General features: G+C 40.5%; 3 protein-coding genes across 3 annotated transcripts; 2 read left to right on the forward strand and 1 right to left on the reverse strand.

The window, feature by feature from the left end:
• Nucleotides 1–952: 952 nt before the first annotated feature.
• On the reverse strand, nt 953–2494 carry ndufs6 (NADH:ubiquinone oxidoreductase subunit S6). The gene is made up of 4 exons (XM_063900146.1): nt 2293–2494; nt 1879–1932; nt 1514–1636; nt 953–1089 (listed from the first exon to the last, which is right to left on the reverse strand). Exons 1-4 carry the CDS (start codon nt 2434–2436, stop codon nt 1021–1023), a joined length of 390 nt encoding a protein of 129 aa, XP_063756216.1. The 5' UTR covers nt 2437–2494; the 3' UTR covers nt 953–1020.
• Nucleotides 2495–4254: 1760 nt separating this feature from the next.
• On the forward strand, nt 4255–4635 carry mrpl36 (mitochondrial ribosomal protein L36). Its single transcript, XM_063898691.1, has one exon. It carries the CDS (start codon nt 4255–4257, stop codon nt 4633–4635), a length of 381 nt encoding a protein of 126 aa, XP_063754761.1.
• Nucleotides 4636–6913: 2278 nt separating this feature from the next.
• On the forward strand, nt 6914–25296 carry lpcat1 (lysophosphatidylcholine acyltransferase 1). The gene is made up of 14 exons (XM_063898459.1): nt 6914–7167; nt 14043–14182; nt 14810–15024; nt 15558–15670; nt 15814–15874; nt 17979–18037; nt 19741–19775; nt 19993–20047; nt 20831–20913; nt 21028–21153; nt 21410–21563; nt 22282–22380; nt 22915–23056; nt 24210–25296. The coding sequence occupies exons 1-14, from the start codon at nt 7081–7083 to the stop codon at nt 24335–24337; spliced, it is 1497 nt and encodes a 498-aa protein (XP_063754529.1). The 5' UTR covers nt 6914–7080; the 3' UTR covers nt 24338–25296.
• Nucleotides 25297–26745: the final 1449 nt, after the last annotated feature.

A 26745-nucleotide genomic window follows, 5' to 3' on the forward strand; every position in this document is an offset into this window, starting at 1 on the left:
TCATTTTAACAATGCACCCTCTCTCCCCTTCAATCATCCAAAGTGGTCTGACTATAGATGAGGTTAACTACAGCATAAGCCTCACTTCCAGGAGTCACCAGGGCCAATTATATCAGCCTGACTACTCTTCCCAACCTGAGCGCCATGGTGTGGAAAATGCAGTTCCACTAGCTGCATCACTGGGGACAGAACAGGCTAGTGCTGTCTGGAGCCGGAGCCAAGCGAAGGCCAATTTGGCATGCAGAGGTCTATGGAGAATAAGCCCGATGAAATATATATATGATCTTCTTCAAACATGTATTGTTCCGCGCTGCTGTGTCTTATCAGGCTGGCTCCCTCCTGATGTCCTCCAGGCTTGGCAGAGCAAGACTCTACATCGCAGATTGTGTGGGACCGATGCACAAGGAATGCTTAAGTTCTCTCAGTGCGTCTCACAGTAAACACAAGAGAAGAGTCATATTTCCTGCCTGCTTATTGATAAAGTACAGCACTGCAATCAAGTTATCAGGTGTTCCAAGAGGCCAGAGGAAATAAATCCCATCATTTAAAGAAAAGGGGAGCAGATTCTTTAAACTGTAGGGCAAATTTAATCCAATATTATAATATTTCAGAGCAATTCAACGTTGTTTTGCAGAGAAACGTTTTTAAAACACAAAGCTTTTGTTTTGTGCTTTAGAAAACTATGAATTGTATCTCTGTACAAAGCAGCCTTTCACTGTCTTTCTAGTACCAGACCAATCACATCTGCAGGACACTGCTGACCTCTGCCTGTCAAATGTGGAACTTCAGCTGGCAATTTAACTGGATAACTTACTCAGTATCCCAGAACGCCCCACTGCACTTCCTGCCCCATGGAATTAGGGACATTAAGTTAAGATCAGCTTTTTTAACAGACTCACACTGCACATATAGCACTGAGATCATGATTAAGAAGAATCCACTCACACAGAAACCCATACAACATATAATTTATTAACCAATATGGCAATTTAAACAGAGAAACAAAGCTGTGGAAATGTTTCAGTGATGATGCTTATGCATGAATTGTAATCCACAGTAGCCACATGTGCCCACTTTTGTGTCTTTATCCTGGAGAAAGAGAGACAAAATGTATAGTTATAAATTGGGACATTTGCTAAACCTGCCATTAATGAAGAATATATAATATAATGAACATTTTACAATGAAATAGAGTAATAATGCTTGGGTCACTGGGTTCATGCATTTTACTGTACCCCTGCCATCTCACTAAATATTGTATCATTTTCTCTGACTGATTGGATTAGATCTCAAGAATCCCTATTTAATAAATACAAGTAAACTTCAGCTACATTGAACCACATGAACTCTTCAATCTGATCCACAGAAACCAAGTATTGACTGTTGGTTAACTAACAATAAACCATGACATATCATTTCTGATTAAATGCACTGGTACAACTTATAATGTTTTGTGAAAATGCACAATTAGACCATTTTAAATCATGCCATGATACAAGTGGCTGGCTCTTACCAGGTTGATGTAGACTTTAGGATGGCCAAGGGCTCCTCCGCCTCCATCACAGGACACCACTCTGGCCCCAACTTCAGTCACTGGCTCCTCCGCCACCAACTTGATGGCAAAGTTTGTATTCACCTAGAAACAGACATTGTGATTTGTGTCATGATTGGCTTAATAATGTGGGAAATAGATGAGCAACGTATTCAATAAGAGGATGCCATTGTTCTACAGCATTTAAATAGTTGTATGATACAATACAGGAGTGACACATGAGGATTTATCACAGGTGCACACAACAGCAGTGACAAGCTCGCTGTTACTTGTCACTATACCTCAATCAAATATACATATTTAATTGTTTTTCAGTTGCTCCTTACCTCTTTCTGTCTACCAACGAATCTTGCCCTCCTTGGATCCTTTTCATCAAACACCTGAGAGGAAAAAACTATACATTAAAGAAGAAGACAACAGCGGCACATCATGTTTCATATCATATGTTGCTCTTGATATGAGGGTTCGTTTTTTTACTGTCTGTTTTGCTAGCAGAGACAAGGTAAAACGAATGCCTTAGCTGTCATTAAAACCCGAATATATGTTGAACAACTGTGTATAAGCTTTCTAACAAACAAAGATCGATTTTAAAAACGGTAAAAGGCAAACGTTAAAGGTCAATATGATGTGTTGTCCGATAACGGAATTAACGCTACTAGCTAACTTACATTGACACAAGGCTAAGCTAACGTAGGGACACCAAGTAAAAGCAATGCATAACAATGACTAGTTAATCTTACCTGGCCGGTGTGAGTAATAGCCTCGCCTGTAGTGGAAACCTCGACGCTGTAGCGGTGAACAGGGACCGCAGAAAGCCTCAAAGGTGAAACAAGCACCTTAGCATTTCTACTGAAGGACAGAACTCTCCCCATTGCGGCCGCCATGTTTACAACTGACTGGTTTCCCAAACTGCACTGCAGAAAACACGTCTACTGGGAATTACCGTGCCCTGGGTTTTGCCTGCTAGGCTCGAGACAGTTCTCTGTAACACCAACAACAATACCTTTAAGTTGACTAATTATTCAGCTGCATGCTATAAAAGATACAGACAAAGAAATCATGTATGTTTAATTTGGAAAGGAACGAAAGGTTTCACCAAAAACAAGAAGACAGTCTGCCTGAGAGGCTAACCTGAGGGCACCAATTTCAAAACTAAATTCCAAAACGGAAGTAGCTGTATCCTCACCATCAAGAGCAGCATTACGGTCAAACTGAGGCGATTAAAACACAACATTTAGAGATATAAAACATACTATAAACCTCCAAGGGATCCCTGAAAGGTTTGTTTAAGTTATTTGGTTTTGTAGTAGGACTGTGTCATATCGGTGACTAACATGTGGTCCGTGTTTTATCTTTCTTTGCACTAGCAGGTCATACCCTGACATGCTGCTCTCCTTGGCATGTCGCTTATTATGGTCGCATAGCTAGCCAAGCATCGGGCTGCACTACTGAATATATGTGCAACACATTTTAGATTTGTCACGCATATGTATGCAAGGCTCCACGTGCATTTAGTGGCTCAATGATTTAAGAATATGGCTGTATATTTTCACGTTCAACCAATAAGCTAGATAAGGGTTAGCAGAGTGCAGAGTTGTGACTTTAGCCAATGGGATATTATAATAACAACGAACAAACTATTTATACACTTATCTGTTTTGTTCCGGACGATATTTTCACAGAATAACTCCCACTTTATTCTTGCTGAGGCCTGCATTCAAACACCAGCAGTAAAACGCTCTCATTTGGCCACACATAGGTTTGGAGTCTGCCGCCAACTACCTTTTAAAAGACAGGTAAAGGACCCGGATGTGAGTTTGAGGACTCATTCCTGCACTCAGTATTCACTCTACAGTATGTTGACACCTAGGATAATGGCTCACTTAGCAGTAGGATATTTAGGATACATAAAACCAAGTGGACATAGATTAAAAAGGAGTTTTCTTCTAGAGGTTTCAGGCGGAGAAGGTAGAGAAAATAATGGGGTGTTTAACTTCTTTGGCTGAGGAGTTTGAGGAATACAATCCTTTATGTAAATGATGGAGAACAATCAGACATGATAGCATTCTGCTCTCTTGTAAAGGCCTTACTGTTAGATGTTCCTGCTGATTTTTCTGCAGTGATTCTGCTGAAGATATTGACCACCACATTAAGTGCTTTCTGTATTTCACATTGAGAAACCAGCAGATCAAATAGATATAAAGCACAGACTCTTGTTTTCAGGATCCTGTTATTATTTTAAATGTTGAGTTCCCTTAAGACCAAAGAGGCACTGCTTGAATTTGATTTTATCACTCTCAAATGTCATTTTGTTGTCTAGAAATGTCGGAACACTTGTAGGATGCCACTGTTTCTACATGCTGGCCTTCAACAACTGTACAGATAGGAGAGCAGTGAAAAAACCTCAAAATCAATGCACATGTCGCTAGTCTTTGAAACTTGGTAGACTTTTCTTATGCTGTTATCCATAGTTAACAGATCTAAGATAAAAAAAAGTATGAGAAACGAAAGCAGATAAGGCATTTATTGTTATTTGTTTCCAATAACAGTTAGAAAGCAATACAAACGCAACACTTAAGTCACATCACAACATGACACTAACCAACCCCCAGACCTGAAATATTTGTCATGTCACACATTCTTGTGAAGCAACTGTAATGGTATACGAATGATATTTTTCTGTCTCCCTAGCCTTTGACACCATGGCGTCTCTCCTCTTGAAGCACCTTGCTTCCTCCCTGACCCGACGGATGTCCCAGATGAGCCGGATACATCTGACCTTCTCCTCACCAGCAGCTAGCGCCTACAGAAGTCTCTGCAGCCTCTCCACGGCTCCACACGCGCTCCTGCTGTCTTCGACCAGAGTTGGCTCCATCCAGTCCTGCTCGTCTGGCTCCTCTGCTCAGTGTGGATCATCTCTGTTGGGACAGTGTCAGCGTCTTCCCTGCATCCAGCCCTCTGCAGGCATGAAAACCAGGTCTGCCCTGAGGAGGCGCTGCAACGACTGTTTCTTTGTCCGACGGCGGGGGCGTTTGTTTGTGTTTTGCAAGACTAACCCGAGACACAAGCAGAGGCAGGGATAAAATATTGCTTTAAGATTGTAGAAATTTTGAAAAACCGTGATGTGAAATAAATAGTTTGGCTAAAGATTGTGTAGCTCGTTTCACTCCCTTTCTGCAAACCATCATATTCTTTCATTTTGGTACATTTTTAAATGTCAAATATAACATTTAGTTTACTTAAGTTAAGCTAACAACCCTTTATCTTAGTAAATAAATAAAGGGCTCAGTCAGTAATGCTTTGAAATGACAAGTATATGCAAAATATTAAGTATGAGATGTATGAAGAGCATGCGTAGGAAATGGAAAATACACCATAACTCATTACTACAGTCTTACTTTGATACACAGCAACATATTACACAGCATTCATACGATTACAGCCAATTTGGCCCCAATTTTCTAATGTCCTTTTAGTTACTATTTTTTGCCTTTCATGGTTTACTTGGATCTCATGTTTTATATAAGATCCCTATTCATCGTTCCTCCACATGAGGGAGCCAAAGTCTTGTGTTAGGGTAAGGGGTACATGAATACAGGGCCCAACCATAGACTGTATGGAGTATAAAACTGCCATGTAATGCACTCCATCAAGTTGACTCCCTTTGTCTTATCACTGTTGATATAAGGAATCCGTGGTAACTACAGAATAGTGTTTGCCTAAATATTTGCATTATTGTGTCTAAAAACTGTACATTATCTTCTGTCAAACATTTCTGTTATCACGTTTACATAATTTAAAAATATATAGCCTACTCATCATTGAAAAAATACTGAGAAATCAGAACGCACACAAGGGAATTGAAAGACTACATTTCAAACTGCAGGCACTGAAAGCTGACTGGGTTGAAAGGTGTTTGGCAACAAACACTAAGCCTTGACTGTGGGTCAGTGAGCAACCTGTTCATATTAGCAGGTATCAACAGATGTCTACAAAGCCAAATATTACATTACATTACGTCACTTGTTAGATGCTTTTATCCAAAGCGACTCACATACATTCAATACTGTGCACAGTCCCCACAGGAGCAACTTGGGGGGAAGTGTCTTGCCCAGGGACACAACGACTGCAGTGGGACTGGAATATCAGCATTTCGATGTTTGGTTATAAACCGGTCAGCCACACTGAAACGAGACCATCTGCAGCAATGAGAAACTACAAAGTCTGTTAAAATGGGACAGTCGCTGTTATCTAAAAATAAAAAGACACTGTTCAGAAATTGATGGGTGGATCAAGCAGCAGGAAACAAGACTTCAAATGCATACTATATATCACTGAAGGCAAATCAACCCGAATGTCTCAAAGACACAAAAACCTTCTTTTCACCTTTAAACATTTTTTTTTTTATCAGTGTGTTATATGAGTGTGTGCATGTTTGTCTGTGACAGCTTAGAAGTGGGATTTAATATTCCAGATGTCAAACCTACTTCAAATTGTGCAGGTTTAGAAACAAAAAAAGAAGGATGATATCATATTTGTTCACGCAGGGTCTCACCATGTCTTGGGTTCTAGGTCAGTACACCGTTTTAACAGCGCACCTTCAGTCCCTAAAGTCTTGATCACGTATAGTTGTATATGCAATGAGATAAATTAATCGTTAGGTGGTTTTTGTTTCAGGCCCTTACTTTTTTATAAGAGCATGTGCTTGGGGACGTGCATGTGCCACCACATGTTCCATGCCTTCAAAATAAAAGCTTTAACACGACATTCTTACACAACTTGTCAATGCTTGAGTTTACCTATGAGCCAAGTGCTTTGCATTTTTCAGAATAAAACAAATGGAACACATTTCCAAATGATATAAACACATTAAGGATGTTTACAATTCATGCTCAACAACATTTAGGACATTGTTGGTTGTATACAGTATGAAGATGCATTTATTTAAGCTTTTTAAATGAATTGTTATCACTGTTGTATTTCACCGCATGTGAACAGAAAATGATATGAGGGGAGATTAACCAAAACAAATTCTGACTTTAAATTCAGAATTCTTAGAAAATCCAAATTCCAGAGAATTTTTTGTTTAGAATTCTGAGAAAAAAGTAAAACAATAAAATAAAAAATATCTCACCATTTTTACTTTAATATCAGAATTGTATATATTTGTTTTGTTTCTCATGTGGCCCTAATCCTCTTCCGTTCACATGCTACATGACCACAATTTGTCATTATAACATTTAGAATAGGCTGCATGGTCTAATGCCCATCGATGTGATTTTAATGCCAGCCACCGCCACTTGAGCTTTATTTTGAAACCTCCAACCGGAAGTCACGTTTCCATCCCCTGAGTCGCGTGTTAGCGCGCCTCCTCCCCGGCCAGCATCAGTCTCTCCTCTGGGCAGAGGAGAGTAAACTGAGAACTGGAGGAGATAACCTTCGTTCTGCAAAAAAAGACAACCTCTCCCAACGTTAGGGGACATTTGGGACTTGTATTTCTTATTTTAAGTAGCTTCCGGTCGTCAGCAATGAAGGCATTGAACAGTCGCCCCTGCACAGTGGGTAGAAACCCCTTCATTCACGAGCTGAAATTCACCATGACAGAAAAAATAAAGGTAAGACAATAAAGATGAAGAATGTTTAATAAATCATATGTAATGCTAGTTAAATTGAAGCTACTGCAAAATGCATTGTTGATGTGATGTGTTTAGTGTGTTTACTATGAGGAAACTTTACCCAGCAACACCATGTGAAGGCTGACTGACACTTGTTCTGTATTGACACTCTGGTGTTTACTGGTAGACTTCATATGAAAAAACACAGTTCGAAACCATTTCCTTTTACTACCCACAGGGATGCAGTCTTCTGACTATGTAGGCAATGTAGTTCCACAGGTTTTCCCTGATGTAGTCAGTGATAGGCTGATTTGTATGTATTAGTAGTTTACAGGATGTCAACAAACTATTGAACGATTGTGATGAGAAGAGCTTTTATAAATGCACCTTTTTAATCATTCCACATATCTTACAATACAAAGAACCTCACTTTCTTGCATGCTTTGAGTTAACCTAGTATGTGTTGCTTAGTATGGCTTTATATGTCCTGTTAACACCATTTAGATTCATGGTGTTAGAATCATTTTAATTTGAACTATTAACTGTTAACCCCTAAGAAGGGTTGGTAGTATCAAAGATAAGATCAACACCTGTGCATGTAGCTCAGATAAGGGAGAGAAACCATCAGTTTTCATTTTTCTTTTGTCTTCAATCACATGACTTCCATTCTGCCCTACATACAGCAGATATGAATATGATATAAATACGCTCCATTATATCTGAGACTTGTGTCGTTATTAGGCCAGCCACTACCCCACATTCCTTTGACTGTATCTGCCAAGCCACACTGGAATCTCGATTTGACCAAATTTGCATATCTGATTGGTATTTGATGTTGATCCACCCATATTTCGTCAATGGCGTGAGAAAATGCACTGACCATTATAACATGCACTTGACTTTCTCTCACATTCTCTGCTGCTCTACTCCACTGTGTCGGCACACACACTGTTTACACTGGGGTGTTAGCTCAGGGCTAAACAAGCTGGCGGCTAACACAGTTTCATGTGTACTCAGATAGTCCTCATTACAATGGATCAGTTTCCAGGATAGCATAGCAGGAGTGACCCATGATTTGGGTTAAAGTCAAGGTTAAGATCTGTTCAGTTGTGACTACAAAGATACTTAAATACATTTAAGAAATAAAAAAGCAAGGTATGTGCTCTAGGTCAAACATGAACGTGAAAGTGAGACACTGTGCAGGTTTGAAGATGGACAGCTGTGGCTACGTCCTAAATCAACCAGTGAAATCAATGGTTTCTCACTGCTGGCTTCTCACATCAATCAAGCCATGGATCAATGTGTTCACATGCTTAGTGATTGGTGGGGTGTGCTGACATGATGCGGTCAAACTGACCAAGTAAATGTGATATCTGGCTATATGAAATTCAGATTTGTTGCATTGTTTTGAAGGTGGGGTAGGGTTGAATGCACAACCCTTTTCTTTGCTGCCAAAAGGCCTCATTGAATCCGAACAATAACGACAAACAGTTGTAGCATGGGATCATGGGAGTTTTGTTCATCCCTCACCGTTGCCGTCATCGCAGTCAACTGTTAGAACTTCTAGATGGTTCATCAGTTAGGCTTTTTTTTTTTTTACTGGAAGTCAAATTATCCTCAGAATTCTCCTTTCCAAAAGCTGCCCAACAAACGATTAAATCCAGCGAAACAATAAAGAAGTGTCACATGAAAAGACAATCGTTCTCAGAAGGGGGAGTTCAGACCATACAGATTTCTAGCTACAAAACAGAACAAAACATATATCAATTCTTGTTGTTTTTAGATATTTTAAATCAGGAATGATGCAAATGATACCTTTTAGACTCACAGTTTAAATTGCCTGCTGGCCATTCTTCCTTAAAAATACCCTGACTCACGTTATACTGAACACACGTTTAACTTATGTAGATTTTCTGTATGTTTCTGCAGTCACAAGCAGACAAGAGGAGGAGGAAGTGTGCTGCCTGTGCCCTGCCACATCAGGTTGATCTGTTCCTCTGTAGCCCCGGGGCATAAAGGTGCCTGTTTTCATTCAGAGCAAACACACACAAAGCACAAGGCTCAGGAAATTGGCTTTTATGTGGGCACTGCCGGTTCCAAAAGTAAACCATGCTTTTTACTCTTTGTGAAGACCTAACCATTTAACGTTAGCGAGCTGAATGCTGTGAAAAGTCTTCATTAGTCTGTCAGTTTTTTTTATGGATTTTGCAGTAGATTGTAAATAGTTGTGTGTCTCTGCCAGATGACCGTCCTGTGAAGGTAAGCTATACCATGTGTGTCGCTCCCACTGCCTGCCTTTCATGTGGCAGTGAGGTGTGTTTTTCCACCTCACACGTGTGAACCGTGGGACTGTGCACACACACACACACACACACACACACACACACACACACACACACACACACACACACACACACACAGTCTCATGTAAACAAAGCCTATACAAAAACTTAGATGCCTTTGGCTTAAGATCTGTATGACTGCATGACGTGTGTGTTTTTTTATGTAGGTCTGTCATATTGAGTCAACACGTGCTGATTGATGCTTGAGCACATCCTTCCTGCTGGAACTCGGTCTTCCTGGAGATGTGTGTTTTTCTAACTTCCAGCATACATGTTCAGTATCGTATGAGACAAACTAGGTCAGCAAGTTTCAAGCAGAAAGACAGAAGTGCTTACTCAAGCTGAGTCACGCATTGCTGAACACTGAACATCACACACGCATGGCGGACATCTCTTTATCTTGCAGAACAAATAACTGCAACATTGTTTTCGGACCCTTCACAAATCTCAGATATATTTTTGTGTATTTCTGTATTAAAACCTGTTCTTATGGTGCACCTATTGGCTGTTCAGCTTTATCTCTTTACAAGAATAAACAGCAAAGAGTCTTCTAGGCATCAATATATGGTTTCTGCTTTTACTCAATCTATATTTTGTGTATTTAAGATACTATGCAGTTAAATGCCATCCCAATAATGTGACATAAACCAGTTGACAGCCCACCCTCAACATGTTGTATGAAAACATAAGAAGTGCTGCTGTTTTCACTGACTGACTTCCTTTTCAAATTGTTCTCCTTATTTTCTAAAAAGGATGCCTGTGAGCACAAAAAGTACAAAAAGCATTTACAGTTCTGACATATCACTTGTGTCTTTATTTGGTATGCACATGTTGCTTCTGCAGTCCCTCACTCTTACATGTTAAAATTTCCACGACTGACGGTAACTAAAAGCCAACAATCGGTGGCTTATTTCTCAAACTGGTTGCCTTCATCAACATTTGCTGTGGAGCCTGTGTGTAACAGGTTCTTCTACCTTTGTCTAGAACTTGGTGAGCTGCTTGTCTTCACTCCCTTCTTGACGCCAAGCCACTATAAACATGACAAAGTAGTAGAGTATGCAATTAAGCGCATTACACATGTGTATTGTTGTGCGAGCTGCTTGTCTTTGCTCTCCTCTGAAACGCAGCCTAAAGCTATACACCGACTACATGACGATCAGTAGTTTGGGTGAGTGCTTCCTCGGCCCCCGGGTGGAAACTCAGAGCACACTTCCTTTGGCTCATTAAAACAATTAACAAAGGGCAATTAGCTTCGCTGCAGGTTATAGAGCACTTAAATATGTTCTAGGACTCACTGCAGGGAGGCGGGTGTTTGGTGACGTGTCCGTGGAAAACTACTGTTGGTCAGTATCACTGCAGGTCTGAATAAATAAGATGCATATTGCAGCGTTTGCATTGGTCTGCCTGTAGAAGGAAGGTCATAGAGCGGCTGTACTCATCCCGACCTCAAGTGACTTTATGCCCAATGTCACTCCTCTACATTTGTCCTGCCTCCAATACTGTTTCTGGGCAATTGTTGCATGGAGTGCTGTTAAACTTTGTAAAGACCAACGTGGTCCCCCAAGGATGAATTCTCTCCTCCTCCTCCTCCCATGTTGATTCCCTAAATTTCCGCCTAGCAACACCATGAGGTTCAAATCTTTGACTCAGAGAGAAATATCTGGACTCCTAATATGATTGATTGTCACAAATATTGAATGTGAACCCTACTGACTTTGGAAAGGCTCACCTTCTCTTTAGCACCAAACTATGCAAACTATGACTTTTCCTCCAGTTCAGTTGTTGTTTTAATAACACATATCTCAAAATGTATCGGTACAGCTATTCTTGTTCCCCAGAGGATGAACCGTCAGTGTTTGATCCCGTGGTTTTTAATAGATTGTGTACCAATATAGATAGATAATAATAAATAAGTATTTATACAACTGGGGGATGGTGTTTTATCTGTGATGGACTCTTTGTGTGGAGCCGATAGCTTACAACATCACAGTCTGTGCTTTGTTTTGTGTGTCTTGATGGATAAGCAAAGACTTTGTGATCAAAAAGGGAAAAACAGACTTTGATGGTAACATTTTGAAATATAATCTGCTGGATGACAATCAAAAATAAGAAGCGGGAGGTGTTTGAGGGCTAAAAATACAAGGAGTACAGGATCAAATCACAGCAGCCAGAGAATACAACTTTAAAGCTACGTTGAATCTCAGAGTGAGCATGCACAAGTGTATTTTTACAGCACATTTCAAATCAGCGGAAGATGGGTCGGCGCTGTCATAAAAACACTGGAGATTGCTCGCCCTCTGCCCCGCCTCACGCTCGTTCTCCTGCCTCCTCCTGAGAAAATGTCAGCGGATCCTCCCAGATGAATTAGTTAGGCTCTGATGATGAGTGCGCTCTGCGTTAGGCATGGGGGGGGTGGGGGTGGTGGTAGGCGTTAAAGCATCATAAATCTCACCCATACTGTTTATTTATTAATACCGCCCTGCAGTGTGCACCTGGGTTCCTCCGGAGAGAAAAAACACACAGGGAAAGACGGGACAGGAAGGGGGGAGGGGGTTGGAGACGATTCCCCAGAGTGGACACAAAAAAGCACATCAATGCAAAGTAGGGGGGAAACTGTCCGAGGTAGCGCAGCGTGATAAATGAAGGTACAGCAGGGATGGAAAGTACATTTACTTATGTTTTTGACTTATGTGTATATAAGCAAATTCCTCCTATATGTGAACCTGCTTGGTAAGAAAACCAAATCTGATTCTGATTTGCTTGTGTATTTCCATTTTATACTACTTTATACTTCAACTCCACGACATTTCAGAGGTGTATGTTGTACTTTTTACTCCACTACATTGATTTTAACACTCAGTTACTTTGTACACATACATTTAGTCCAAATTGGCCAACTACAACACTAACATGGTCAATAAAAACCGAATAATATAATATCCATATTACAAAATACAGCGATGGATGGATAGATGGATGGGTGGGTGGGTGAGTAGTTGAGGGGAGGAGTTCTTGCGGGATTGGTGATTAGTGTAAGACAGGCGGTATGAGGGAGAGGGAACATAGGTCAGAAAAGGGGGAGGGCTTAAAATGTCACAGTCTGAATTAACACTGGAGGCTGTGACTCTGACCCTGTGAGTACACACACACACACACACACACACACACACACACACACACACACACACACACACACACACACACACACACACACACACACACACAGCATCTCTTTAATTACACAGTAAGAGAAAAAGCATGACGGGTCAGTCAGCTGATCGCTCATCTCCACTGTCGCTCTGCATCATAACTTTATTTCAGTGACGGTCCTAAACGGTGTGACCTCACATTGAACTGTGCGCTGTTTACCAAGGCACCTTATCTTCTTAACCTACCTTGGTATTGATAAGCTAAAACCCCTCACTGGTGTCTGATAATAGCAACGGTCAGCCCAAACCTCTGAACAGATGTATTCTGTACAGGATGAAACATGCAGAGAAAGAAACACAACACATAGAAACTATAAGATCATTGCCATTACATACTTTTGTTCCAAAAAGGTCCAAAAGCTGGAAGATTTCTGATAAGAAGAAGGCTTGTTTTGAATAATTGTAAAAATAGTATTGATTTAATCTGTAATGACAAATTATTTTAAGTAATGGGAGGCCTTAAAGGGAAAGATGTCAAGGTTTCTAGATAATATTTTGACCATTGCTAGGATGTTAGCGTGCTAATGTGCCTCACAAAGCCACTGGCCACTGGTTTGTTACTAAAGGCAATGTAGAGGCTAAATTGATGAAGTGTGCCACTAAATACTTTAATTTATAAGACTGTAAAAGTGTTATAAATAAATGTAATTTAAACAAACAGATTTTAAAAAGTTCAAATAAACATTTAAAGACAGAAAAGGAAAAGCCTCATACCTGTGAACCATGATGGGCATGAAACTGAATTTCAAAATAAACCTACATCAACCTTAAGGGCTTGGGACTGCCCTAATGTATCATGCATGTTTTATAAATATTTCCCTCAAATATTGACCCTTTAAATAAGGAGTTGACGCCAGCAGAATGAAAAAATCCTAATTATATTATTTAAAAAACCCTGTAAGACCAAGAGGAGGGAAAACTGCCCATCGGAATTTACAGATAATAATAGGAGTACACATATTGAACCAAAACATGCCATGCTATCCATATACTTAGATTCAAACCCAATGTAATCTATATTTACTGAGCATGTTATACCATTTGGTAACTAATACTGATAAAATGTAACTTTTCGGATATACAGTATAAGTGTGCTGACTCCAGGGGTCGAGTTGTAAGAGTCCCTAACCAGAATAACCAGAGTGTGATTAGATCCTGACTGTTATTCCTACCTGGGACACACCCTCCTCCAGACTCTGTAGGCATGTTCTGCTCTATGGGAATGTACAGAATGCTGTTGAGATGTTGAAGGACGTTGACAGTGAGTGATGGGTTGTGTTTAGTAGTGTTACCTTTAATACCTCTGCTCCCCGTCTCTCTGCAGATCGGCCTGATGTCAGTCACAGTGTTCCCCGTGCGGCTGCTGCTCGTGTCCTTCTTCATGCTGCTGGCCTGGCCCTTCGCCTTCACAGCCTCCATGGGACGCTCGGATTATGTCATTGAGCCTCAGTCGTGGTGGAGGAGGTGTGTGTGGTCTAAATGAAGTGTCTAAATCCTACTAAAACGTATGTGCTTACAAAATAAAAAGGGAAAATCTCACCATCCGGTCAAAGGGCAATATATCAATATTATATCATTATTGTGAAACCAGATTTTTATTTTGGATATTGTAAGTGTTTTTTTTACAGTAAATTATGTAATTTTCTGAATTTTACAGAATGTTCCTGCAATTTCCTTTTTCCCGGTTATTCCTTAAGTCCTCGGGACTGATGATTATTTAGTAAAAGTCTAATTTTGTAAATATTTTGTGAAACATAAAAGCTCAAACCTACAATGTTGTCACCATATCCTTATCAAGATACATTATTAGGTAAAAGACATTGTGATTTTTGATTTTCTTCATGTCACCCAGCCCTGTTTTGTAATGAAAACAGATCAAAACAACCAAAAACTCAAAAAATCTGAGAAAAAGAACTGGTGCATTCCATATAAGCTAAATGAACCTCTATGAAGTGAGAATCTAGAGGCAACTGGACACTCATTAACTATTGAATATAAAAAAGAAGCAGATTGACAATCCCTCAACAAGTTTTTATGTTGAAATTGACTTTTTAAGTTTGGTTTACTTTCATAACCGCATGTCCTCCTCAGGTTCGTTGATCTGTGTCTACGAGCCATCATGCGGGCCATGTGGTTTTGCGGAGGTTTCCATTGGATCAAGGTGAAAGGGGAGCGGGCGGCCCCCTCCGAAGTCCCCATCCTCACCGTGGCCCCTCACTCCTCGTACTTCGATGCCATCCCAGTCACCATGAACATGTGCTCCATAGTCACCAAGCTGGAGAGCAGGAGCATTCCCGTCTGGGGCAGTGAGTGATACCGTCACCTCTTTAACCCCTTGGGCTCTCTGGAACCAAATACTGAACACAAGGAGTTTCAAATCCACTTCGCAGAATATACATTTTGTTGTTTTGGTGGAGGATCAACTTTCTGAGGCAGATGCTGCGTCGTGACATTTGAACTTTGGCTACAGATTGTTAGACAGTAGTACACATTCACACATTATTCTGCAGTATTTTACTGCATGGTGCTGCAGACAAGGACTATAGGACTGTTACTGGCTGTTACTTGCTAGCTGCATGTTAGAGAATGAGTACTATATGCTCCGGAATGAGGGTCCCTCAGAGCTGAAATTTTAATATTGAAATGTTCAAATATTTGAGCTATCCTACTCTCATTACCGATGTGTTCCTGCAGCATCAAACACTTTGCTCTTAAGATATAAATATACTTTAGTCAAACTGTAAAAATGCCTTATTGTAAACATGCATTTCTATGGACTTACTTTTTGTCTCTTGTTCTGCATGCATAAAACAAATGTGTTTTTTCTGTCGTCCTCCAGCTCTGATCAGCTACATCAGGCCGGTGTTTGTGTTTCGCTCGGATCAGGACTCCAGAAGAAAAACTGTGGAGGAGATCAAGCGGAGAGCCAACTCAGGAGGGGAGTGGCCTCAGGTAGCGATCATAAAAGTGCAAATAAAGCCTTCTGTACATCAATACTGATCTAACGTCTGCTCACTCAGATCAAGGGTGATTTAAAAATAATGAGCATCTCTTTGTGTGTGTGTACCTTAATGTGTGCCATCTACTTGTTCCAGATCATGATATTCCCAGAGGGGACGTGCACCAACAGGTCGGGGCTGATCTTGTTCAAGGCTGGTATGTGTTCAGACCTCTTCTCATTTCAACATTATCCAACCACACGGGGAACTGTGTTTGTTTTTGCAATTTTTATTGACCTCATTGCTGTGAAATCGTATCAAAAACATGCATTTATGTATTCCAAGTGGTTGAACAATCACAACAGAGCCGGCCAGCTAACCAATCAGAGCAGACTGGGCTCTGGTTTCAGACAGAGGGTGAAAAGAGGGGCTGCAGCACAGGCAGGATGAGAAAAATAAAGAGCTTTTGAACATTAAAGTATGTCAGTAGAGACACAAAATACTAATATGACCCTGAAAATGAGCATTTTAGGGCCCCTTTAAGGTCTTTTTGTGGTTAATTACTTCAATTATGAAGCATTCAATGTTGTCTTTGGGAGCCTAAGTTGATTTTGTGACAAAACATGTGAGCTAGAGACAATAAGTCCAAACCACCATTGAATTTGGTTTGGTTCCTGGTCATTTCCAGCCTGGAGTGTGTCCGTGTGTTAATAGAGAGAAATGTGATCACTTCCAGCAGCTTTGGGTTCAGTGCCTTGCTTAGGGGCACACCGACAGGACACATAACTGGTACACCCATCTTTTTTTCGGGGGCTTGTTTTCCTGCTCACATCCGGTGTGTGTGTTGCTGTCAGCCATTGTTCCCTGCCTGCTCTGTCTAATCCCCTTTCTTCCAGTCTGTAATTCTGTCATTCCCAGTAAGCCCTGTTGGTCACACTCTGTCCTGCTCTGGCTGTGTGTGTGTGTGTGTGTGTGTGTGTGTGTGTGTGTGTGTGTGTGTGTGTGTGTGTGTGTGTGTGTGTGTGTGTGTGTGTGTGTGTGTGTGTGTGTGTGTGTGTGTGTGTGTGTGTGTGTGTGTGTGTGTGTGTGTGTGTGTGTGTGTGTGTGTGTCGAGCTCGATCTGTCCGTTGTGCGTTACCAGTGCTCTCTGGATGTGTCTCCTCTCGTTATGTCTCTTCACTGGCTTCCACCACAACAGAGTGTGTGTGTGTGTGTGTGTTTTGATGTTCATAGTGCCACCTGTGCAGAACGTGCAGCTAACTCCAGTCCATTTGCTGTTTTCTAATAGAGCTTTCCCTTTCATCTTTCATAGTCACACTTGATTTTATCTCATGTGCATCAAGAACAATATTTGAAGCCAATATTGTTCTGTTGAATATCAGATGTTTGACGGTGGCGGTTCCTCTACGAACACAGCTGCTCAGAGTTGAGGATGTTTCTGTTTAACACGTTTTTCTTACTCCACCACCTTTTAAAGGTGTTAAAGCGGGAGTGAGCCACACCCTACCTTACAGACCCTGTAAATATGTAGTTAGTTAACATATACACACCTTTAATGCAGGTGTTTGAATATATTCACATATGTATGTCTTTTTCTTTTAAATCACAGAGGCCCTGTTGTGTGTTTTTGGAGGGTCTTCCCTTTCCTGTAGTGTGTTATATAAGTAAGCGGTTGACCAATTGCAACAGAGCCAGCCAGCTAACCAATCAGAGCAGACATGGCTTTCCACATCCACAAAATACAAATATAATCCAAACTAAAAATAAATAAGATATCTTTAACTTCATTTCACTTATTTTTAAATGTGGTGTTTAGTTGCACAACTGATTTTTTTCATTACTACAAAACACATTATATGTTTAACAGGTCTTTATCCAAATTTGTCAGTAAAACAATCTGAATAATTAGATATTTACAACATCCTTAGAAAACCTACAACAATTAACCGGCACAAATCAAAAGTAATAGATGTGCATTTAGTAATTCAAGATCCAGATGTGTCCCACAGGAGTTAGTGAGAACAAGACAACGCCAGAATAAGAGTTAATATTCAACTTCCCTCCATCAGATATGCATACACAAGCTAAGGTTACTCTATCAATCAAACATGTAAATGGGAAACCGTTTGACCATCATATCAACTGGACAGTTTATAGCCCAGGTAGCCAAAAATAATTCATGTTTAAGCTCATAAGTGATAACGCATCATCCATTCGAAGCTCCAAAGAGATCTAAAACAGCGTCATATTTGATATATATGCGAGTAGTAATTGAAGACATTTTTCTCTCTCTCTCTCTTCTCACCTCCTTCCTCTCTCAGGTGCTTTCATACCAGGACTCCCAGTGCAGCCTGTGGTGCTACGCTACCCAAACAAACTGGTAAACACTCCTTTAAATCCCTTCAACACCTGCTCCATACCTCTTACTCTGAACATAGTGACACACACTAAGTAGCTCCTGTGATGTAATGGTTTCTTTCCCTCTTCCCAGTATGAGCTCCTCTTGTGTTTAATGACTTCATGTACTCGTAGGATGAAATTTCAACCCCCTCTCTCTCTCTCTCTCTCTCACACACACACACACACACACACACACACTCAGGTGTCGTGTCTCTCTCTCAGCACCTCTCCTCCCTGTATCATGAATAATGCACTTTTTATTCGCTATTTTGTCTCGTCTGTTACCCGATAAAGTTTAGTCGCTGTGCTGACTTCGGTGACAACAAGGCAGTTAAGTGGGGCCAAGAAAACCTGAATAAGACTCCTTTTTTCCTACACCAGCACAAGTGTTTCCATTTCCATCTGTTTCCATTCATTCATTTAGCTGTAGAGGAACTTTGGAAAAGGAAACTCAGCCAATACATCCAGCAACTCAGCAAACCCAACTTTCTTTACCTACAATACAGCTTTGCAACATCAAGGAGCTAATAGATGTTGTAAATCTGAATTATTTGAGGTTTATCTGTGTGCGGTTTTATCCCTCTTAAGCTGTGTTCACACTTTGTTTGGTTTCCTAAGGCCTGATAAGAGCAGAACGTAATACTTTGTTTACATTACGCTTTTGGCACTTTAGTTTTGTGACCCTTTTGCTTTTTTACACTTGAAGATATGGATGTAGTTAAATTCCCACAGTGGAAAATCAAAAGACTGAATGCACAGTATTGGCCAGCTGTGTCTTAATTGCATGCTCTTTTCACTACTGTCAACCACTGTGCAAAGATCATTTCACCTTAAAACACATTTCAGTTAATCGTTTGATTCAGGTAATGCCACTTCAAACTTAGAAAATAATCAACTTGCAGAGACTTTGAAAGAGTACTCCACTTCTAAAGCATTGCAATCCTTTAAAATCATTGGACACGTAATAATAAAAGCACTTTACTCTTGCAAAATCAAAACTGTTAATTGTCCAATCCTGGTTCCTACATTACCCACAATGCAATTAGACGGTGTGGTTTGAGACTCAGGTGTATTATGCTACTAGCAGCCTGGCGTGCTTACTTCTTCCTAACTCAACGTCGCCCCTTCATTGATCCGTCTTCCCAGAGCTCCCTCTGCGGCCACGATCACTGTAATCTGCAGTGTGTGTGCACCTGGTTGTTCGGGTTTCCACAACACACACTCGTGTAAATAGCATAGTGGAACACGGCTGGCCTATAAACTAGTGGTGTTGCAAAGGGAGCTCAGAGAAACCTTTCCCGTTCAGCAGAGTGTTGGGAAAACAACTTACAAATGTCAAACCACACTTCAAGAGAGATGTAACAGAGGTGGATTTAAGTGATGATGAACTGCAGCACGAACAGAAGTGCAATTTGAGATAATGACTAAAGAGTGTTGCAACATCAAAGTACAAATCATTATGACAGCATTAATCTGCAGTTACTAGTTGCAATTACTATTATGGTGTCAAAGTAATTCACTCTTGAGCAATCCTCAGAACACACACACGCGCACACACACACACACGCGACGAAGGAAAATACCACACAGCCGTCGGAGGAAGTCGGGGAAAGGAAACCGGCCTCTTTATTCTGTTTGTGTGTTTGTTCTGAACCATTTCCTCTTTCTCCTTCCTCTCCACAGGATACTATTACGTGGACGTGGCAGGGTCCCGGAGCGTGAGTGTTTTCTTTTTTGTGCCACACACCCACACACACACACCCTCAGCTTAGTATGGGAATATAGCACCAGTGGCCTGTTTTGTAGGAAGAAACATAGTAAGGTACTTTTGGGAAAACCCTCTATCTTTGGTTTCGTCTCCATCCATCGTATTGTTCTTCTCTTTCCGATACTGTGTCGCCATGTTTAGACAAAGCCATCTCTTTTGTCTTCAAGGTTCAAACTCCTGTGGCTCACGCTGTGCCAACTTCACAATCCCATGGACATAGAGGTGAGTGGTTTATAAGGAGTCTGTAAAACTTCTATTTTATCCACAAAATGACAGGAGCCCTAAGATGTAATGTTACGTAATTTGCATAACACTTTATATTTACCTCACGTTTAAAGTTTGAAGTGCACGGAATAATTAACACCTCATCCTCTTGTGGTCAAAATGAGTATTACAACAAACACCGCCCTGACACAAACCAAAAGTAGCACTTGTTCTCACCAATCAAAAAAGGTTACTAGAACCATTTTGCAAAAATAAAAAAAAATAAAAGTAGAATATATATACAGCCTCCATTGGACTCCTTTTTTTCTTCCGTAACATAGTGACATCACTATTTAAAACTTGCGCTTCTATTGGCTAGCGTTCCAACACATTGTACCTGATAGGATAAGGGGCGGGACATCTCTAAGAAGTTGACCAATCACAACAGAGCCAGCCAGCTAACCAATCAGAGCCGACTGGGCTCTGGTTTCAGACAGGGGCTGAAAAGAGGTGCTGCAGCACAGGCAGTATGAGAAGAATAAAGAGCTTTTTGAACATTAAAGCATGGAGACATGTCCCAGAAGAGACACAGAATACATAAACCTGAACAAGTGCACGATATGTCCTTTTTAAGGGATAAATCAGACTTAGATCCGCAGTATATTTTCTTCCGATTTTGCTCTCTGTAGAGCATCTTAAATCTTCTTACCTGAGAGTATTAATACAAGATAGTTTAGTTAGTTAGTCAGTTAGTTTCGTGAAAGGAAAACTTCACTCTGTTGACATTTTCTCTTTTCTTAGTACCTGCCTATTTACACACCATCAGAGGAGGAGAGGGAAAACCCTGCCCTGTTTGCCAGCAACGTCAGAAAGCTCATGGCAAAGTAAGTGTGTGTGTGTTAGTGTGTCTGCACAAGAGTCTTTGATCATGCTTGCTCTGGGTGTTCATAACACTCATACACGTGTGAAAGTCCTCCTAAACCTGTCCCTCCTGATAGGGCGCTGGAGATGCCACTCACAGACCTGTCTTTCGATGACCGTGAAATCAGCCTATCACACGGCCCGCTGAGAATCTGTGACTACAGTAGCCTGCTGCAGTTCCACCAGCTGGTTTGCCGCCTGGGGTGAGTTTCTTTTAAAAATACAGGAGCAGGGAGACTGGCTGGACTGGTTTGTCTGGGTGGTAGGCAGCTGGTATCAGAAACTTTAGGGTAGTGAAGGGGACACCTATTGGTGGAAAGGCAGAAACACACACAGGGAAGTCTGAAGGGAAAGTGTTTTCATATATTTCCAACCCACTTCTAACACAATGACTAAATGAGATGTTGTTTTATGATGTGATTTCTTCATATTTTCTCTGTTTGGGGTGTGTGTTGCCAGGCTGAGAGCAGGAAGGTCCGACACGCTTCTGCAGGATCAGGCCAGCAGAGCCAGGGAGCTGCAGGGAGAGCGGCTCAGTCTGCAGGACTTCTCCCAGTTCCTCAACCTGCCCGTCACACACACACTCACACAGGTCCACAGCCTCTTTGACCAGGTAAACACATACACACACACACACACACACACACACACACACACACACACACACACACACACACACACACACACACACACACACACACACACACACTGATTTATTATCTGACTTTCCTTTTGGTTTACCTGAGCACTAATCTAAAGACATTTTCAAAATCAATCTAACCCTTAAGATGAAAGTGAGTTTTTCTTATCCTTCTATATTTAGTTTTCTGGGCTCACGGGACTTCTATTTCTGTATCTGAGGAAAAAGAGAGCTGTCATATGCCCCTAAATATAGCACAATAAGATGAAGGCTGTATTTAGAAACTAAAAGGAGCAAAATCAAGGGTTTGATGTCTATGAACTCGGTTGCAAATGAAAGATCTGCACACATATGCAGTGTAAAAAGAAAATCCTGTGGAAGATTTAATCAACATTTTCTCATGTGATCTAAAACATTCAATGCTGTTCTGTATATACATGCACAGAGTATGTCAGTACCATTACTTTAATACTCTATGAGTCTATGTAGTTGAAATACTCTACGTGTTATGTGTAGAACTGATCTGACAATAGCTGATTAGCTCCCCCTTGTGGACATTCATCAGAAAGCTGCCAAAAGTCAAACGTCTTTTAAACTATAAATGATTACAAATGTGCAGAAGATGACACTTTCATACAGTATCACATGATTTGCTTTGCTACTTCTGCTCACTCCAATCCTTTTGTTCCAGTGTGGAGACGGACTGATAGACATCAGACACTTTGTTATCGCTCTGTCCACCGTTCATCGACCATCACAGTCGATGGAGACCCTTAAATTGGCCTTTAAGGTGAGCACATTCACCATTAAATCCGACCTGATTGAAGTTGTTTTGTTTTATTTATCCCTCTTGTTTGGTCCTTGAGGAAGTATGAATTATTATAAAGTAGTGTTAGGGGAACATATTATGATGACATACTATAAAATCCCTTTTATTTGGTATCAGCTTTTATTGCCTATTTATTTAGTTATTTATTTCCCTTTATTTGATCATTTGTGATATTTATATTTCAATTAATTTCTTTTTTTGTCTACTTATTTACTCACTATTATTATTATTGTTGATTTTGTTGTTTTTTGTTATTATTATTCTTGATTTTATTATGAAATGTGATATTTTTCTCTGTTTTCCCTGCTGTTGGATTTATATATGATGCCCAATTTATGGAATTTTCTTTGTCTCGTTTAATTTTTTTTGTTGGTCTAAATCAGTTTGTATCTTGGAAAACGAGGTACATGTAAGGATGGAGCGAGTCAATAAATAAAAAGTAAAGAAGTAAAAAGATTTAGGTGTAACGTCAAAAGTCTACATGTTGTCATGCAGATGTTTGAGAGCGAGGAGAACGGGTACGTCCTAGAGGAGGATCTCGCTGCCATGTTGGAAATAATGTTGGGAGTGAGAGAGGTGGAACTCTCCGGTCTGTTTTCAGCGCTGGGCGGACCCGACACGGCCAAGATCACATATGGTAAGACTTCCTACTTCAGTACAAAATGAATTATCATATCTTTGTACATATCCTGGAGATGACTGACGGCTTCTATCAGCGCGCTGTCATCGTCACATTTCATTTCTCCTCAGCTTTACAGAAGACGATACGTACCGTCTGTTGTTGATTTTACAAGATCCTTTACATCCACCATCTGCCGTCTCTTCCTGAGACTGTCAAAGCTTCCTCTGTCTCTTTTGTCCTATGAAGCGATGTATCTTTTCAACTTAAAACAATCCTAGGAAATGGCTTATTAGGTCCACTCTTGGTAAATAAAAAAAATTAAAATTAAGGAACAGAATGAGGGGGGTTAAATCCCCCCCCCAAAAATGTGGATTAAAATTAAAACCTGTAAATTTAATAGAAACATATTTGGATATTCACTGAGACTAAAGTGGTAACTATTCTCAGAGATATTTAAGATATACTCAAATAACTGATGTGATGTGGTTCCTTTTTTTCTGGTTATTTTCTCGTACATTTCTGACTTTAATCTCAGTTTTGTTTTCTCATTCGTTTTAGATTTGTTTCTGCACATAATGTCAAATGTAGTCTACAGACAAATGGTATTTGGTCTTGAATCGCCACATTAATTACGCTGATGCTGGTGGAGCTATATACTGCTTTAAATGATGAAGTAGCTACACTTTTATTGTATTTATTGTTTCTGTTTCATTGATTCTTTAGTGTTATTATTTAAGTTAGTGAAGACATTTTGTATGCTTTTTAAACTGGTGTAATTGTTTATACTGGAGACAGGTGATGGCGGGAGCAAGAGCTCCAGAAGGCATGTCGTTTTTTTACCAGGACGAAACAAGCAGGCCATAGGAAAGGCACAGATTGGAAAATGTACAAAACTGTCGTCTTGCCTGGACTTGGATCATTCCTACGTAAATGTTGCTTTCTGGTGCCTCCGAGGCAGTTATATTTAGGGTTGACAGTTCAGTTTTATTTCGTTATGATTGTAGCCGCTACATATGCTTCTGAACAAAAATCATATTGAAGTTAAAATGCATCCTTAACTTTATTTGTTATTCTGTCCCTTTACAATGCAAATCATATCAAACGTGTTTTATAATGTACAAATCTGACATTTCACTCATCTTTGTTATGTTTTCCTTTCTTCTTCCAGCCGAACTTCATCATTTCATAGAGCAGCACCCACACTTCGTCCAGGATTACCTCGATTTTGAAAACCATCCGCGCAAATGCAGCCAACCTAAGAGCTGCAACGGGCTGAGCCACAGCAAAGACGACTGAAGGACGTCAGATGGACTTTAATGAAAACCCCTTCCCTCACCTCCTCCATCTGATATCACAGCGTCTCCCCCATGCTGCAGCTCTCCTGTCACCTCGGTGCCTTTAAGGGAGGGAGAGAAACAAAGAGCGGTGGGGATGCAGCACACGTGATGAAATCCCTTTTTTCTCAGATCTTTTTTTTAATGTTTTTTCCCCCATTTTAATATAAAGAAACACCTTTTGTTTTTTTGCTCTGGAAATAGAGTGTGTTATTTATTTTTAAATGTATTTTCTTATCTATGAAGTACAGATATTTAAGATAATAGCTGATAGAAGGAGGGGGTTTGTTCTAGACCTTTGGTGGATCTCAGGCAAATGGACACTGCCCTATTTTTCCTGCTGCTCTTCATGTATAAAGAAACGTAATATCAGGTGAAAGGGATCGGGATATAGATCATGCTGCTGTTCTATATGAAGCAGAGGTCACCGACATGTGACAACAATCTGCCAAGAAATCACAGCTGTGTCACTGCCATAGATTTACAACCCCATTAAAAAGGGGGTTTGACATTTAACAAGGACCATGAACTGATTAAACATATCTAAATCTGACACCCAATCAAATCATGCAGCCATGCTTTTTATTTCATAATAAGGTAAGCAATGCTATTCTTGTTTTTTATGTCCATAATTCACGGGAAATCATTTTAAAACGGACCAGTTTTTCTAAGAAAAACCTTTAAAATGAGGATTGTTTAATATTTTTTGGAGCTGTGAATCCTTTTAACCAATGACGGATAGATATTTGACAACCTGTATCTTTGACCTCCTGATACAGTGGGTGTTTATTAATATCGATCTCTGATGGTTTGATTTTGTATCTTTTTGAAGCTGGAATGTTCATATGAAATGTAAGAGTCCCAAAAGAAAATGTGAAAGCTGCATTCTTTTTTTTTTTTACAAATAAATATAAAAATCAGGTTTGCGTTGTTTTACTTACTGCATGTATCCACTAGGTGGCGCTCTGCTTTCACACATTCACCCTCAAAGGGTATTGAAGAATAAATATGAAGTCATTGGTGCTAAAATGTCTAAAAAAATCCTCATAATTTTTTATATTTTTATTATTTACAGCTTTTTTTTGCGCTGCTGCAGATTCCATTTTGAGTTTTTCTGTTTCCTTTTTATGACCTTAGGGGATTAAATGTCTTCAGACTGCTCCTCTCTGTCATTATGGTTCATCTTTTTTCCGAGTCCACGTGGTGGTGCTAGCTCCCTTAGCTATACCCACCAGGGAGCCCATGCACCGCTGCCCACCTGATGGACAGGAAAAGCATTACCTCATCCCTTCCTTTCATTCCTTCAGGTAAAAATAGACAGATTAAGCCCGGGCTTTGATGAGAGAAAAACCTACAGAGGAGGTGTGGAAGCTGGGAGAGAGGGATAGAGATGGAGGAGAGAGACTAAATGGATCGTTCTGCTCCAAATCCAATTCCTAATAGCTGGAGGGAGGGTGGGTGGGAGGAGGGAGAAGAAAAACAGGCAAAGAAAAGAGGAGAGGCAGAGGGGGAGTGGAGATATCACGTCTAACAATTAAGACCTGCCTTCGGGGTCTAAAGAAGAAGCTTTGTTGAGAACATATAAATTGCTCATTGAGCAGCGCCTCTCTGCAGTCTCTCAGATACTCCTGCCTCAAAGGAATCTGCCATAGAAGAGTGCAGCCACCGCCTGCAGCACATCACACAGCCGGCCTGGAATCTGTTCACAGTATTTGGGGATCCATCTCCAGCCCTCATCCTGGCCAAGCAAAACCCCCACCCCCCCAACAGTAAACACAAACCTGGATCTAATCCCAGTGAGTGTGGTGGAGGAAACATCACAGTGCTTCCTCTGGAGAGCCCCTGTGGTTGCTGTACTTTACGGTGTCAAAGATCCAGCTAACTGTTGTATTTCTTGTTGTTGTGCAGGCCAAGTGGAGCAGCCTCTTGATAGGTTTGATTGGGCGGCTGTGGCTCAGTGGGTGAGCAGGAGGGTCAGGGGTTTGATGACCATGCAGCCCCTGGAGTCAGCATGTCCAAGTGTCCTTTAGCAAGAGACTGAACTCCAAAATGCTCGGTACAGAAGTGTATGTCCTCTGAAAATGTGCCTGTTTACTTAAATGCGTAAATATAGTTTACACTATATTAAAGACAAAGCAAAAGTTATGTGCTGTAATGCATCAGGTTTTAGGGTTAAATCTGGCAGTGACGTAAATGACAAACGTGACCTTAAAGTTAACTAACATTAAATTACATTTAATTTACTTTCATCCAAAGCGACTAACAGTAAGTACAATTGACAAAAAAGCAAGAGTCCTGCAAACACTTTAGCTTTCAGTGAGCGAAAGTACTAATTGCTTCTGATTCGGCGTCAGATAAACCAGACCTTTC

This window comes from Eleginops maclovinus, chromosome 13 (assembly GCF_036324505.1).
Source record: "Eleginops maclovinus isolate JMC-PN-2008 ecotype Puerto Natales chromosome 13, JC_Emac_rtc_rv5, whole genome shotgun sequence".
Classification (NCBI taxonomy): domain Eukaryota; kingdom Metazoa; phylum Chordata; class Actinopteri; order Perciformes; family Eleginopidae; genus Eleginops; species Eleginops maclovinus.